This window comes from Poecilia latipinna, unplaced genomic scaffold (genome assembly GCF_001443285.1).
Source record: "Poecilia latipinna isolate Pla-1442-1.1 unplaced genomic scaffold, P_latipinna-1.0 Scaffold534, whole genome shotgun sequence".
Lineage (NCBI taxonomy): Eukaryota > Metazoa > Chordata > Actinopteri > Cyprinodontiformes > Poeciliidae > Poecilia > Poecilia latipinna.
This window is the reverse complement of record NW_015113150.1, coordinates 251,992-266,250: the sequence shown is the minus strand read 5'-3', so window position 1 is coordinate 266,250 and position 14,259 is coordinate 251,992. Positions and strand designations below refer to the sequence as shown.

The 14,259-nt window shown below is 42.3% G+C and overlaps 1 protein-coding gene across 2 annotated transcripts in view; it reads left to right on the top strand.

Annotated features, from left to right (window-relative positions):
- cdh23 (cadherin-related 23) overlaps positions 1 to 14,198 on the top strand; it is a 69,999-nt gene extending 55,801 nt beyond the window's left edge. The window contains exons 32-53 of one of the 2 annotated variants that reach the window (XM_015040974.1): positions 18 to 134; positions 886 to 1,110; positions 1,188 to 1,357; positions 2,697 to 2,834; positions 3,252 to 3,371; positions 3,926 to 4,103; positions 4,288 to 4,499; positions 4,875 to 5,069; positions 5,155 to 5,268; positions 5,342 to 5,471; positions 6,282 to 6,545; positions 6,625 to 6,786; positions 7,371 to 7,627; positions 8,358 to 8,455; positions 8,537 to 8,657; positions 8,734 to 8,813; positions 8,957 to 8,997; positions 9,099 to 9,159; positions 9,702 to 9,831; positions 10,023 to 10,142; positions 10,338 to 10,454; positions 12,621 to 14,198. In XM_015040974.1, the coding sequence (XP_014896460.1) occupies positions 18 to 134; positions 886 to 1,110; positions 1,188 to 1,357; positions 2,697 to 2,834; positions 3,252 to 3,371; positions 3,926 to 4,103; positions 4,288 to 4,499; positions 4,875 to 5,069; positions 5,155 to 5,268; positions 5,342 to 5,471; positions 6,282 to 6,545; positions 6,625 to 6,786; positions 7,371 to 7,627; positions 8,358 to 8,455; positions 8,537 to 8,657; positions 8,734 to 8,813; positions 8,957 to 8,997; positions 9,099 to 9,159; positions 9,702 to 9,831; positions 10,023 to 10,142; positions 10,338 to 10,454; positions 12,621 to 12,962 (3,392 nt within the window). In that variant the 3' untranslated portion in view covers positions 12,963 to 14,198. The remainder of the gene's footprint in view (positions 1 to 17; positions 135 to 885; positions 1,111 to 1,187; positions 1,358 to 2,696; positions 2,835 to 3,251; positions 3,372 to 3,925; positions 4,104 to 4,287; positions 4,500 to 4,874; positions 5,070 to 5,154; positions 5,269 to 5,341; positions 5,472 to 6,281; positions 6,546 to 6,624; positions 6,787 to 7,370; positions 7,628 to 8,357; positions 8,456 to 8,536; positions 8,658 to 8,733; positions 8,814 to 8,956; positions 8,998 to 9,098; positions 9,160 to 9,701; positions 9,832 to 10,022; positions 10,143 to 10,337; positions 10,455 to 12,620) is intronic. The other variant, XM_015040973.1, reaches the window with a different exon arrangement.
- The last annotated feature ends 61 nt before the right edge of the window (positions 14,199 to 14,259 follow it).

Genomic DNA, 14,259 nt, shown 5'->3' with positions numbered 1-14,259 from the left:
TTTTTGGGAATTTCTAGGTGCAGTATTTGTTCGTAACCCGCTGAACAGAGAGCTGGTAGCCACGTTTGAGATAATTGTGTCTGTCCATGACAACGCCAGTGAGGTTATTGACAAGTCCGGCAGTGTTCCTAACGGTAAGTCCAGGTTGTGTTTACCTTCAGATCCTGATTCTGATTCATCCCCCATACTGACGTATTGACGTCTCTCTGGAATATAAGTCACATCAGTCAAAAAATTTGTCATGAAGAGGAAAAAACTCCATCTTACTGTGATTCAAGTTAAAGTCCACAAAGATTTTAGCAATTTCCACATTTTTACGTTTGTCTCGGAAGGACAGAAACGCCTTTTGCCTGCTGTGCCTCACACACAACCAGCTACCATCCAGATAATCACCAAGTCATGGAGATTTGGTGAACCCAACCACACTTTGCTTCCTCTGACGGTGGCCAGCTGAACCTGGGAATTCATCCAGAAGTTGTTGGTCACAGTTCTAGCTGCTTCTTCATGCCACCCTGCCATGACCTTCACTTCTCAATACTACCCTGCTATTGGTCTTATTTGATCACCGTAAAATTAAAAGGCAAAATGTAAAATTATTAATGTCCGTTATTGCTCTGTTTGCCAGATTTACTTGTCTTTCCCATTTGGAATAGAGATGGTAAGACATATGGGTTTCTGAGTCATGTCTTATTCAAGCTGTAGTGAAATTAAATCATAGATTACAAATTCAAAGTTGTATAAGACTTTGATCAACATTAAAATGGTTTGTTTAAATTTATTTAGAAGAGTTTTGCCAGAGTGAATCAAGGATTTTTCTAAATATTTCAGTACAAGTTTCTCTTGCAGTAAAAGTTTTTTTTCTTTGCTTATTTCTTTTCCTTTCAGCGAGACTAACCATCAACATCCTGGACGTCAACGACAACGCGCCTCGCTTCCGGCCCTTCGGAGTCACCAACTTCACAGAGCAGATTTTAGAAGGAGCTCAGCCGGGCACGACGCTGCTGTCGGTGTCCGCTGTTGACCCCGATAAAGGTCCAAACGGTCAGGTCATTTATCAGCTGCTGCACCTGCCAAGAGGGGGCTATGTCAGACTGGAGGACTCTTCCACCGGTAAGATCACCCATAAGCTTTGCAGAACAAATGCAGCATAGAAATTTACTGTAGAACTGCTGCTGCTGCTTTTTTAGGGAAGATTGTGGCCAATCGGACGGTGGATTTTGAGCAAGTGCAGTGGCTGAATTTCACCATTCAGGCTCAGGATCACGGGACGCCTCCGAGGAGCGCCGAGCTTCCGGTTTTTTTACGGATAGTTGACGTCAACGACAACAACCCAGTGTTTCTGCAGCCGTCCTATCAGGTACAGGACTGCTTAGATCTGTAGGGCTGCTGCTTTTAAAATGGTTCCCATAAACTAGAGAAAGTTAGTGAACAGAAAAACATAAAATCAACTTTTTCAAGCTTTATATCATGTTATAATGTTATTCCACGTGACTTTCCCACTCAGCTCCTTCAGACTAGCAAGTAGCAATTGGCAAAGACCTGGTGGAACTGTGCATTTTTCAGTGAAACGCTGGTAAAAACGTTGTTAAAAGGGTTAATGGGGGAGTGATGTTATAACTTCCTTAAGGTGGAGTTTCAGAAAGAGCAGGAGTTTTTAAAGAGACAGAGACCCAATTTAAATTACAAAGTCAATTTTCATATTTAACATATATAAGATTTTTATAACAACTGAAGGTAACATAGTTACTTTACTTATATAAAATGGTACTATCTGCCTGGAAAACACAATACTAATACTGTCCCTCTACAGAGACATGACTAATCATTACTACTATTAATAATGAACAAGTTCAGTTCAATGACTTAGAATGCCATCAAAAAGTTCATTTACTTCATCAATCCAAGGCTTTGCTTAAAAAATTTGTGTTGGGTCCAAGCATTCTAATAGAAAGTTTAGTGGAAGGAAAAAGTGCAGCTGGAAAAGTTTATTAATAACAGCGATAACTGCAGGCTTACACAAACTCCAAGCTGCTAGACGTCCAGTTTGAGGTTCTACAGTGACTGGTGATAAAACCCGGTGGACCAGAACCAACAGGTGACTTTCAACCCAAATCAAGTCCAAGGTCCGAGCTTAGAGCACCACAGCATCTTCATTATGCTCGTCAGCAGAAGGAAGCAGAACAAGCTTCTGTCAGCAGAGAGATGAGAGACCACAGTGGAATCAGATACCCAGAAATCTGTAGGTAGACCTGCACAAGAGAAGAACCTCACAATCCATCATGGTGATGAAAGAATGAATCCAGTAAATAGTCTTAATATGTGAGCATAATAAAGGGAAGTTTGGTGGCAGGAAAAGAGGAGTAGAAAAGGGGAATTCCTGCTAAATGAGGTTAGACCACTTCATGAGTTCACATGCTCATACTTTTCATTAAGTCTACATTTCTGTATAAAAAAAATTGAGTTGATAAAAAATCCATGATCTTGTAATATTCTAATCTAACTGAATGCTTGGTTTCCATTGGTTTAGCCATAATCATCCAGATGAACAGAGATATGTTAGGTATGTCACTGTTTGTAAAGAATCTGAACAGAATGAGGTTCACATTTGGAGCTGAACTGAATAAAGGAAGTGTTTGTTGTTGTTCTGATGGGCTGACATGCAGCTGATTCTCACACGATGTTTGTCTTGTTTTAAGGAACCCGTCTTTGAGAACGTGGACTTGGGCACCACCGTAGTTCGTGTCAGAGCCACAGACGCTGATTCTGGACTTTTCGCTGTCATCGAGTACAGCCTTGTGGACGGAGAGGGCAAGTTTGGCATCAAACCTTCCACTGTAAGGTCATTCACAAGCTGCAATTCAGCCTTTTTCTAACTGTTCAGCAAATTACAGAACAACTTCTTCATGCTGGAATCCTCTCATTTACTTCTGTTGGCTTTGGTTATGTACACTTTGTTTTGCAAGAGATGTTATTTAAATAACCTTTTGACCGCATACAGAAAAGCCAGACAGTTCCTCTTTGGCAACCTTGCACAAAACATAAGCATGCATTGACGGTTAAGAGCCGTTCTGCTGTGTTTGCTCTTCTCGGGCTGATGAAAATGATCCGGTCCAGAAATGGAAGCTCACACTGTCCCAATGCACAGTCTACATTTTCAGCTCTATGCTCTGGCAGAATAACGTCCTGATAACGCCACCACTCCCACTTAAGTACTTCCTTCCTAATCATTCCTTTTCCTCTTTCTTTGTAAGGGAGAAATCTACATTATGTCCCCTCTGGACAGGGAGACCAAGGACCACTACACTCTGACTGCTGTGGCTCGAGACAACCCAGGAGGGAGCCCTAACAACCGAAGAGAGAATGCTGTTCAGGTAGAAACTACTATCGCATCAAAGCAACCGAAACATTGTTAGAGTTTTTCAAAACTGTGGTTTGTCTAAAAAACATGTTTCATTATTTTTAGATGTTAAATTAGACTAAACTTTACTGGTTTCAGTATTTCAATATTCATATTTTCATATTCTTAATGTCAGAATAATGAAAATATTTTGAAGATTGGTACTTTAAATGGGAAGTATTATGTAAAACCGATGTTTTTGAGCTTCACATCATGTTTTAATGTTATTCCTTCATCCAAATCATATCTGGAGTGTTGCTTTTATTCTTTCATGCATGCTTGACGATTCTTTGACCCCCTGGCAACCATTCAGCTGTGCTAAACATCTGGATGAACCCAGCACCACCTTTTAGACGCAGCTCCTTCTTGGAGCTTTCACATCACAGAACAGCCCAACTCAGCTCCTGCAGACTAGCCAGCATCAATTAGCAAACACTTGGTGCTGAGCTCATTACAACTACATATTAGCAGATGTTTACCATGATTGCATGAAAACTGACTAAATCATCTTTATCTGTGACTCATCAGGTTCTGGTGACGGTTCTGGATGTAAACGACTACCGGCCGCGCTTCACAATGCGGGTGTATAACACCAGCGTGTTTGAGAACGAGCCCAGCGGTACGTCTGTGATAACCATCTCCGCAGTTGACCTGGACGAAGGAGAGAATGCTGCCATAATCTACAGCCTACTTGGGCCGCATTTAGGTAAGAATTTACCAAAACATTTTCTGGAGTGCTTTGCCAAAATATTCATATTCAACTTTTTCACATTTTGCCAAATTAGAACTATAAATGTCCTTGTAGTTTGTGGGTTATTTTATTGATTGTTTTTGTGGAATCATTTTGGTGCAGCGTGTTCATCAGTCATGGTGTCGTTTTGGGTTTTTAGATGCGTTCTCCCTGGATCCAATCACCGGACTGGTGCGTTCGCGCCGCCTGCTCCAGTCTTCTGAGCGTTTCAACTTCACCGTTGTAGCTACGGACCAGGGGCGTCCTCCCCTATGGGGCACTGCAGACCTGATCATCACAGTCATAGACGTCAACGACAACAGACCCGTGTTTGTCAGGCCAGCTAATGGAACCATTATTCATATTGCTGAGGTATCGGCTCCCCTAATGCTAAGCTAATGTTAGCATGTTTACTCTGTTTTCATGTGACTCACTAAGAATTCAGGTGAGTCTCGTTTGATGAACTTCCAGCTAACAGTGGGAAAATCAAGCCTGGAAACTTTTATGTAATGCAATACATAGTACAACAGATTATGTAATTTTTTAAAAGGTGAAGATCTACTGCTCTTAGCAAAAGATGCTGCAGCAGTTTTTTATTATTTTCTTTCTTCTTATTGCAAAAAATGTTAAAGTAAAGACCAAGGCTAAAATTTGCAAGTCCTGGGGAAAAGAATAGTTTTGCAAAACTATCTCAAACTGTATTAAATCTGAGTTTTGATTACTTTTTTCGACTCTTGCTTTGTGCAGGAGCAGCCTCCAGGCCTGCCTGTGTATGAGGTCCATGCCACCGACTCAGACGCGGGCGTGAACGGAGAGGTCCGCTACGCCTTCCTGCAGACTGGTGCTGGGAACAGAGACTGGGAAAACTTCCACATTGACGCCATGTCTGGAGTCATCACCACTACGGTGAAACTGGACCGGGAGAAACAAGCCCTGCTCAGCGTGAGTCCGCCTTCTCCTGCAACTCCTGCAGTCAACACGGGGCCGCTGCGCCGCCCTCAGTAACCGTGTGCAAATCACTCCTCAGCTTATCATCGTGGCCCGTGACATGGGCCAACCAGTGCCTTATGAGACCACCCAGCCTCTGCAGGTGGCGCTGTTGGATATTGACGATAATGAACCGGTCTTCCTCAAGCCACCGGTAGTGTAGAGCTGTAATTTATGTGTGCAGTTTTGGGATGTTTGCATGTTGTAATGACTGGTTTTCTCCGCAGCGTGGCAGCTTGCCCTACCAGAAGCTGACGGTACCAGAACACTCTCCCTCTGGTACCGTGGTGGGAAATGTAACCAGAGCTGTGGACGCCGATGAGGGCTCCAACGCCATCGTCTACTATTTCATTGCAAGTATGAGACATTCAATGGTGGTCCTCCAGTGGTGGAGGAAATATTAAAACTTTGTGCTTAAATAAAAGTACAAATAAACAAACAAAACTGTATTCTAGTAAAAGTACTTGATTTTAAAAATCCTTAAAAGTATTGGTAGAAGTACTTCTTGAATTTATTACCTTATCCAATGATGTAGAATATCATTAACTGTATGTGTATTTTATTTAATTTATCAGTGGTATTGTGTCGTTTTAAAGAATAATGCTGCAGACAGAGGCATGAATACATGTTTTTATTGGGTTTAGGATTTGTGACACAATTTACACTTTGATTTAAATTCAGGGATGACCTGCAGACTTAAATGTCATTAAGCCTAATAAGAAGGAGGAATTATTATACATTTAAAGTTTTTATTTAACAGAAAGCAAAAAAGCTATTTGTTATTTTAACTGCAGTAAACACTTTCAAGTAAACGTTTTAATAAACAAAAAGAAAAACGCAAAGTGATATGAATGTAACATGGAATGTAACATTATAGAAATACAGTGGAGTAAAAGTCCAAAGTACCCTTGATTAAATCTGGTTAAGTAAAGTACAAATACATAGAAAATGTATTTAAGTACAATAAGTACATCCCACCACTGAATGTTAGTGTTTTTGGATGAAAAGTATTAATTTATCGATGATGATTTCATCCTGCCTTCAAGGGGTTTTCCTGAACATATTGTCTGAGCACATGAAAGCATTCGCACTTCAAAAGCAAAATAATAATGCAGACATTTACAAACATCCATCTTCACCACAAATCTGTTTCATGTGCTGCTGAAGGAGGAAATAGTGATGCAAACTTTGGCCTGAGTCTTGATGGAGAGCTGAGGGTTCTGAAGGATCTGGACCGGGAGGAGATCCCGGCCTACTCCATCATCATCAAGGCTTCCAGCAACAGGAGCTGGACCCCTCCCAAAGGTCAGAGGTCACTACAGGCCAGAGCACTGGACCCTGCTCTAGACCCGAGCCTTCTGGAAGTCCGGATCGAACTCGAGGACATAAATGACCAGACGCCTCGGTTCGCTAAGACAGAATACACAGCAGGTAACTGATGCTGCTGCTGCTGGTGAATCATCATCTGGTATAAAACTGGACTAACATTTGGTTTGTGTTTTTGCTTCAGGTGTTGCAGCAAATGCTAAAGTTGGCTCAGCTCTCATCAGGTTGGTGGCTACAGATAACGACATCGGGAACAACAGCGTGGTCCAGTACCATATCGTTACAATCCGCTACTTCCAGACCCAGAGCAACGGCAGCGAGGATGTGGGCAACATCTTCACCATTGGTGAGGAATCACAGTTTAGCCAGTTGACATTAGATCTAGTTTCTGACAGAAGGATGGGGTTGTTTGGACTGAACTTTAATTCATTTTCATCGTTAAAATGAAAAACTTTGGAGTTACGTTAAAATTTAGCCCTGGTGTTCCCCACACTGAAGGGTCAGTGACTGTCCTGGGTTAGCAGGAGAGCTCTGCTGTTCCTGCTCCACAAAGTGTTTGACTTTGTTTTGGCCTTTACATGTCTGCATAATATTACTCCGGCTTTAATTCGATGCTCTAGGGAAAGATTAACTGATGTGGGTCTGACTGATTTCAGACAGAAGTAAAACCTCCTACTTCACTGTAATATGTGACTGCGTGTCAAAAAAAAACATGTAATTTTGGCAATTATGTGTTTGTAGAATAGAAAAATATTACAAAAACAAGCGATGTTTCAGGATGTTTGTGTTTTTGAGGAATCTGTTCAGCTCCTCCAGCATGTGCAGTGTGTGATTCCTCACATGTTGTAACACATAATGAGGATAATTGGATCTTCGTGTGAGATTTTGACTCCCACAAAGTGACTCACTTCCTTTTCCATGTCGCTGCAGGTTTGATGGACGGAATGATCCGAACTTACGACCTCTTCACAGCTTACGATCCAGGCTACTTCCAGCTTGAGATCTTAGCTTGTGACTTCGCTGGCCACAGTGCCACCACCAACGTGAACATCTACATCCTCCGAGACGACCAGCGGGTCAAGATCGTCTTTAACGAGATACCGGACTGGGTCCGCGAGAACCAGGACAATTTCATCAGCCTGCTGTCCAACATCACAGGAGCTATCGTCAACTTGGATGACATTCAGGCAAGACTTCCTCATCTTCACTCTGTTTTTAACAAACAGTCTTAAAAAGTACCAAGCTGTATTTTGTTGGGATTTCTTGTGTCAGACCAACAGAAAGCAGCAAATCGCTGCTTGTCTGCTACAGAAGGAAGGCTTAAATTTTTAAATGTGGCATGTGTTTACATTTATTTTCCATAATGTTGGAACATTTGAGAGAATTAATTTTCCTAAATAGTCTCAACCTTTATTAAGTAAAAGGGTAAAGTAAAATTGAATAAAGGCAAAGCTGAAAAAGAAGCTTCATGGATGCAGAGCAGAGAAGGAAGAATTGTTAATCCCCTACTTCAACGTCTCTCTGTCCAGGCAGAGATTTAAAGAGGAGTAGCAATAGCAAATGAGGTGGATTAGCAGAGCTGCTAACAGCTGATGTTGCCATCCATATTATGTTAGCATGTTATGACAATCATGATTCGGTTACACAGCAACAGTCTTCAGTTAGAGGCCTCTTCAGATTTGTAGTGAGTCTGACTGCTTTCGGATTTCCTTCTTGTCTACAGCATCACCATCCAGCATGACCGAACACAAATACACTATCTTTGATTTTTTTTTTCTTTTCTTTTCCTCGGGGAAAAAAATGTATGTTGGTTTATCAGATAAAATTCCAATAAAAATACACTGAAGTTTTTATTCTAAAGCAAATAGTGGAGAAATGGCCACTGTGTATGATAATTTAATATGTCCTACTTTGTAGTTTCATGTGGACAAGAAGGGCAGAGTGAGCTACTCTCAGACCGACATGCTGATCCACGTCGTCAACAATCAGACCAACACCATCCTGGATGTGGAAAGGTTTTTTATCACCTTTAAGTCCTGTAATCGTTCAGGTTCTGATCGTAAGGCGTCTGTATGAGCTGTGCTGTGTGTTCCTAGAGTCATCCAGATGATCGATGAGAACAAGGAGCAGCTGAGGAGTTTGTTCCGGACGTACAACGTGGTGGACGTTCAGCCTGCCGTCGGTGACAAACTGCCTGACGACATCTCCACCCTGCAGGTCTGCACACAGCTGCCGTTCATGAGCTCATACACTGTGGAAGGTTTTCACTGCTGGTTTTCTTTCCCGTTCACAGCTGGTGATCATTATCCTGGCCGTGCTGCTGTGCTTGGCGGGGATTTTGTTTGTAACAATGAACTGGCATTATCGCAGAGTGTAAGAATCCTGCAGATATTTCCACTGTAGCAGATTTCTTTTCAATGCGGATTGCGGAGTGATTTAAAAGGCGCAAATGTTTTAATCCGTCAGTCTGAGCTGCAAAGTAACATTTTTATCTTCTCCTGATGTTTCTCCTGCAGACACCAGAGGAAGCTTAAAGCTATTGTTGCAGGATCAACAGGTGAGGAGGCAGCTTTACACACAGCCGTGTTAGCTGTTGGCAAACGTTACTTTGGAACTAATGCATAACAGCTTTTCCTATTATTTCGTTTACCCATGCAGGAAACCAAGGTCTAATGGATATTCTGGATATGCCAAACACTAACAAGTACTCGTTTGAAGGGTGAGATCTATGTCCTGAGCGGCATATACTTTCTTTATTAAAAGAGTTTTGCGATTTTTATATTATTTTAACAGAAGTACTGTTACTAATTTATCTTGTCGCTACATTTATTGAAGTTTTAGACTCTCTTGCGATTTTGTCGTTGGAAAAAAAACAACAAAAAAAACAACTAGCAACAAGAAGGCAAATCTTCCTTCATGTTGGTGGAGACTTTTATGGTATTTCCAACTTCTGACTCGCCACCAGGTGGCGCTGTGTCAGGCTGAAACTGTTTTATACCCGAACAGGGCTGAGTGACAAAGGTACTAAACTGTACCACTGTAATAAATAGAAAAATGTAACTGCAGTAGCCACTCTTCAACCAAAGGGGGCAGCACTGAGTCAGTTTCAGGCAAAATATTGCAGGCTTAATCAAATTTACACAAAAATGTAAAAACTCACACTGAAGCATACAGTATAAATATAGAACCCTAAGTAACCTACTTAGTTTATTAGCAAACAAAAAGTTGATTTGGGGGTTAGTTACACGTTTCTTCCTGCAGAGCCAATCCCGTGTGGATGGACCCGTTCTGTCGTAACCTGGAGCTTGCTGCTCAGGCTGATCATGAAGACGACCTGCCGGAGAACCTGAGTGAGATCACCGACCTGTGGAACAGCCCGGCGCGCACACACGTCAGTACCAACATTCATCTGGCTTCACTGCTCAGCTTACAGTCTGGGATTTATGGATTACTTTGAATTGTTCTTTTTCCAGGATGGATTGATTCTCCGACCTATAACTTCAGTGTTTCATAGAACAATAATTGGTACAATAATAGTTGGTAATCCAGATTTCTATGATGACTGTGTGGTTTTCCTCTCAGGGCACCTTTGGCCGCGAGCCTCAAGCGAGGCCAGAGGACGATCACTACCTGAGAGCCGCCATCCAGGAGTACGACAACATTGCTAAACTGGGTCAGATTATGAGGGAAGGGCCAATCAAGGTAAGACACATCAAGAGAAGTAAACATGCAGAAACACTTATGTATGTACTCATCCTAACTCCAATCAACAAGCACTGAGAGGTGGAGCCAAAGACTCATGTCCTGACTGCAGGCTGTTGGTTCAGGGGTTGGCGTTCGGGCTTATGGGATGGATTGTGTCAGAGTTTTGTCTGATCCTAACTGCCGTCCTGTCAGGGTTCTCTGCTGAAGGTGGTTCTGGATGACTACCTGAGGCTGAAAAAGCTCTTTGCAGCGCGACTCGTCACCGTTTCCACCGGCCAAGGAGAAGGAGATAAGTCATCAGTTACTGAGGTGGGCCTGGAAGAAAAACCGCTGAGCTCTCTGCATCTGCTGCTGGTCTTCTTCACTGCCACTCAGAGTGATCAGCTGTTCTTTTGATTCCCTCTCTCATGCTCTGATGGTGCACACTTTTACCACTTCTGCTTCATGCCTGGAATCGGCTCTTTTTAAGTCATTGCAAGACTTCTAACACAAGATTTGTAAAAAATACTTATATTTCAACCCTCTTCTTCTCGATAGATGGTGCATTTGCTCTCTTCGATGTGCTCCAGATCTGTTGGAACTCTGCTTATCCTCTGATCCATCTCTGAATCTGTTTCACACTTGTCTATTTCTACTTATCACGTTTATTCAGATGAAATGATTCATTCTTTTGCATTTTCAAACTCATCTATGTATACACTTATGAAAAAAGAAAGTACATACTCTTCATCTGGTTACAAATGAGGGCACAAAAAGAAGTTGATTCTACAATGTCATTGTAAATTATGCAGAGATGAAGCCAAAATGGAAAGTACACCCTTGCTTTTTCTGTAGGACATAAGAATCGATCATCAGCAAGTCTGAACAACTAAAAAGATTTGTTTTTGACAGTTTGCTTCTCTAAAACATAATGAACACAACCATCAACAAAAAGGCATCAACAAAGCATCAATTTTCAAACTATCTAATGCGGAGAACATTTAGGACAGCTGATGATTTTCCCAGGAGTTGATGTCTCTGCAGACAGTGCAATGCTCAAAGAAATTGCAAAAAAACCAACTGAGTGATCTAGCGCAGTTAGAAAAAGAATCGACGGGTATGATATCTTTCAGAGGGCTGTCGGGAAAAACCCTATCCTCTCTTGCAGCATGATTTAGGTTTGCAAAGTTGCATCTGAATGAACCACAAGACTTGTGTAACTGTGTTCTTTACGGAGGACGAGAACAAAGAACTGTACATATTTCATGCTTCAATGCTCAGCACCATTTTTGGACAAACCAAACAGGCCACATCAGCACAAACGACTCATACCAACTATCAGACACGGTGGTAGAGGAGTGGTGATTTGGGCTTGCTTTGCAACCAGAGCAGGGGAGCCACTGAGATGATCACATTTGTATTTTATTGTACAGCAGATGAAGACATTTCATCTTCTCAGGGTTAAAGCTAGACACAAACTGGGTCAACAACCACCTGACGGAAACGTCTGCAAACCTCTGAACTGAAGCAACGGGTTTAAGATGATTCATCTAAAATTCATTTATAACAACATGAGGAGGAAAAAGTGAGATTGTTGAGTTGTTGTTGCTGAAAGTGATTCTCTGCGGATTTCTGTTCTTGGCTTCATCTTTGTTGAATAGAGAATGTCAGTGTGGAATCTGCTGTGTGGTTTTGTACATTTATGGCGCATTCAGATCAGCCCGTTCAGTTTGTTTGCCTGGGAAGTCTGGTCCATTTGGGGAGGGGTGAATGCATAACTGAACTCTGGTCTGCCTACATACACAGCTCTGGGTTTGGTTGAAGTAAACTCTACACATGTGAACACTAAGCAGACTGGAGATTGTTCCAAAAGTAGGAAGTGGACTACAGCACAGGGCATTCTGGGTAAATACAGCCAAAACAAACATGCAAGTCCAGTGTTAACAGGAGAAATAACTCAGGGTTCTTTTACAGTACAAAAAAGAAATCCTACAAAGGCTAAAATCTGATGCTGCCATTCATGTTTTCATTTTGTGAAGAAGAAAGTTGTACCATGCTTTCTTCAAGTCTGGATGCAGAGCACCCTCTGCAGGTGAGGGGTGGAACAGGTTACTCAGAGTTTTGTTTGTTTGAACCGCACCAGCTGAATGTGTAACAAATGCTACCTATAGCAGGGTGGCTAGACCTGGCTCTATTACTCCGTACAGTTCGGGGGGTTTTCCATCACAATTAACAGTTCTAGTTGGTGGGGTTGCCTTAAAGATAGCTGGTTCAAGAGTTCAAATAGAGTCCAAATAGGTACTAAAAACGTCCTGAACCATGTAGCTGTTATTAGTGGAAACCCCTTGTAGAGTCGAGTTGTGCTGAGCTGGCACTAGTGGAAAAGGGCAATCAGAGAAGAGTACTTTCTTTATCTTACAAATGTATTCCTGGCAGCCTTTTGTGCTTAACCACACGCTATTTTACTGACTCTCTTTCTCCATCTGTCTCTAAAAGCTAATCCAGAGTGATCTGGACGACGATGAGGATGAGAATTTGGACTTGGGTGGGGGACGCGGCACTCTGCGGTTCAAGCACAAGCTTCCCGTGGAGCTGAAGGGGCCTGAAGGGGTCCATGTGGTCCATGGCAGCACAGGCACCCTCCTGACCTCAGATCTCAACAGCCTGCCAGAGGACGACCAGCGGGCTCTGGCACGTTCTCTAGAGGCGCTGAACGCAGATGGTGGCTTGTACTCAGAGAGGAACGCTCGCACGGAGTCGGCTAAATCCACCCCGATGCACCGCCACAAGGACGGGGACACCCTGTCAGAGAGTCCCCTGGAGATCACGGAGTTATGACTAGCCGAGGCCTCGCTGGTCTGAGGGCAACCGGGCTTGTGTGTGTCCTTGTGCCTCCATCCTCCTGAAAAGGACTGGAGGGGAAGTGTTTGTAGTCTAGGGAAGCTCTTCAGACAGTGCTTCAGTGAAACATCCTGCAGGAGGACACTCACACTGAGCTGGGTTGACTGGGTCTTTCATTGATGAAAACGGTCACAGTTCCAGTTTGTAGAGTTTTAACCCACCTGCAGGACCCCCGTCTTCAGCAAGACAAAAGGTTTCCCTCGCAGTCATTAAAATGCTGAGTGAACGAGATGGAGTGGGGAACATTTGCTCCAACCATGACCTTAAACTCATCTAAAAGGTGCCTCATTCTCATGAATCCTTTTGAAACTTATGCCTGGACTGCAGACACTCACACAAAAACACACACATACATCAATCTACACACACTCAGACCAGCAGATGGCCTCGAAAGGGAAACTGAGAACATTAAATAATCAGGCAGATTTTTAGAGAATTGCTTTGGCAACATGATTACAGTCAGTGTACCGTAGTGTGGACGGGAACAGCAATAGATGTTTCAATAGTTTGGAAATAGCTGAGGAATTTTCATCATCTTTTCAGTGATTTTACTCAAATCACAGAAGAATGAGGATGAAGAAGCTCCTGATGGGAGCAAAAAACTTGAAAAACTCTCTTGGGAAGGTGATTATGGTCAGCGCAGAAACAAAAGACTTTCCAAGTACATGGTGGACAGTTCCTTAGAAAGGATGAGGAAGAGAAAAAAACAGGTTTTATCAAAAAGGAAATAAAATATTTATAAAAGCAAATAAAATTTTTTATAGACGTTAAGATGGCAATGTGCCCAGTGATTTTACACTGCCACGTGGGGGGAGGTGGGCGACTCAATGTCAAACTCAAAGTGAGAAATTTTGCGTTATTTTTATTTTTGTATTTAAAAAAAAAAAACATTGACTCAAAAGATATTTTTGAAGAAAAATGTTGTCTTACCAAAACCGCTAAGGAAGTTATGTTGAATGTTTGGCGTATGAGTATATAGTGCTTTGGTGACACGTCCATTTGTTTCCCTTGTATAACAGATGTTTCTGTTGAGTGGTGTGTAATGGAAAAATACTTTTATATTCCTGTTTTGTAAGTTTGTTTCTTTTTTTTATTATTGTTGTCACCAGCCATGAGATCTGTGTTGGGAAATGTTGTGGGATGATCTGTGCTAATTAAAATATGCAAATGGTCTCTGATCCCAGTGTCTGTAATAATGTGACGCCTGATGCACCACAAGGACGAAACCTGAGCA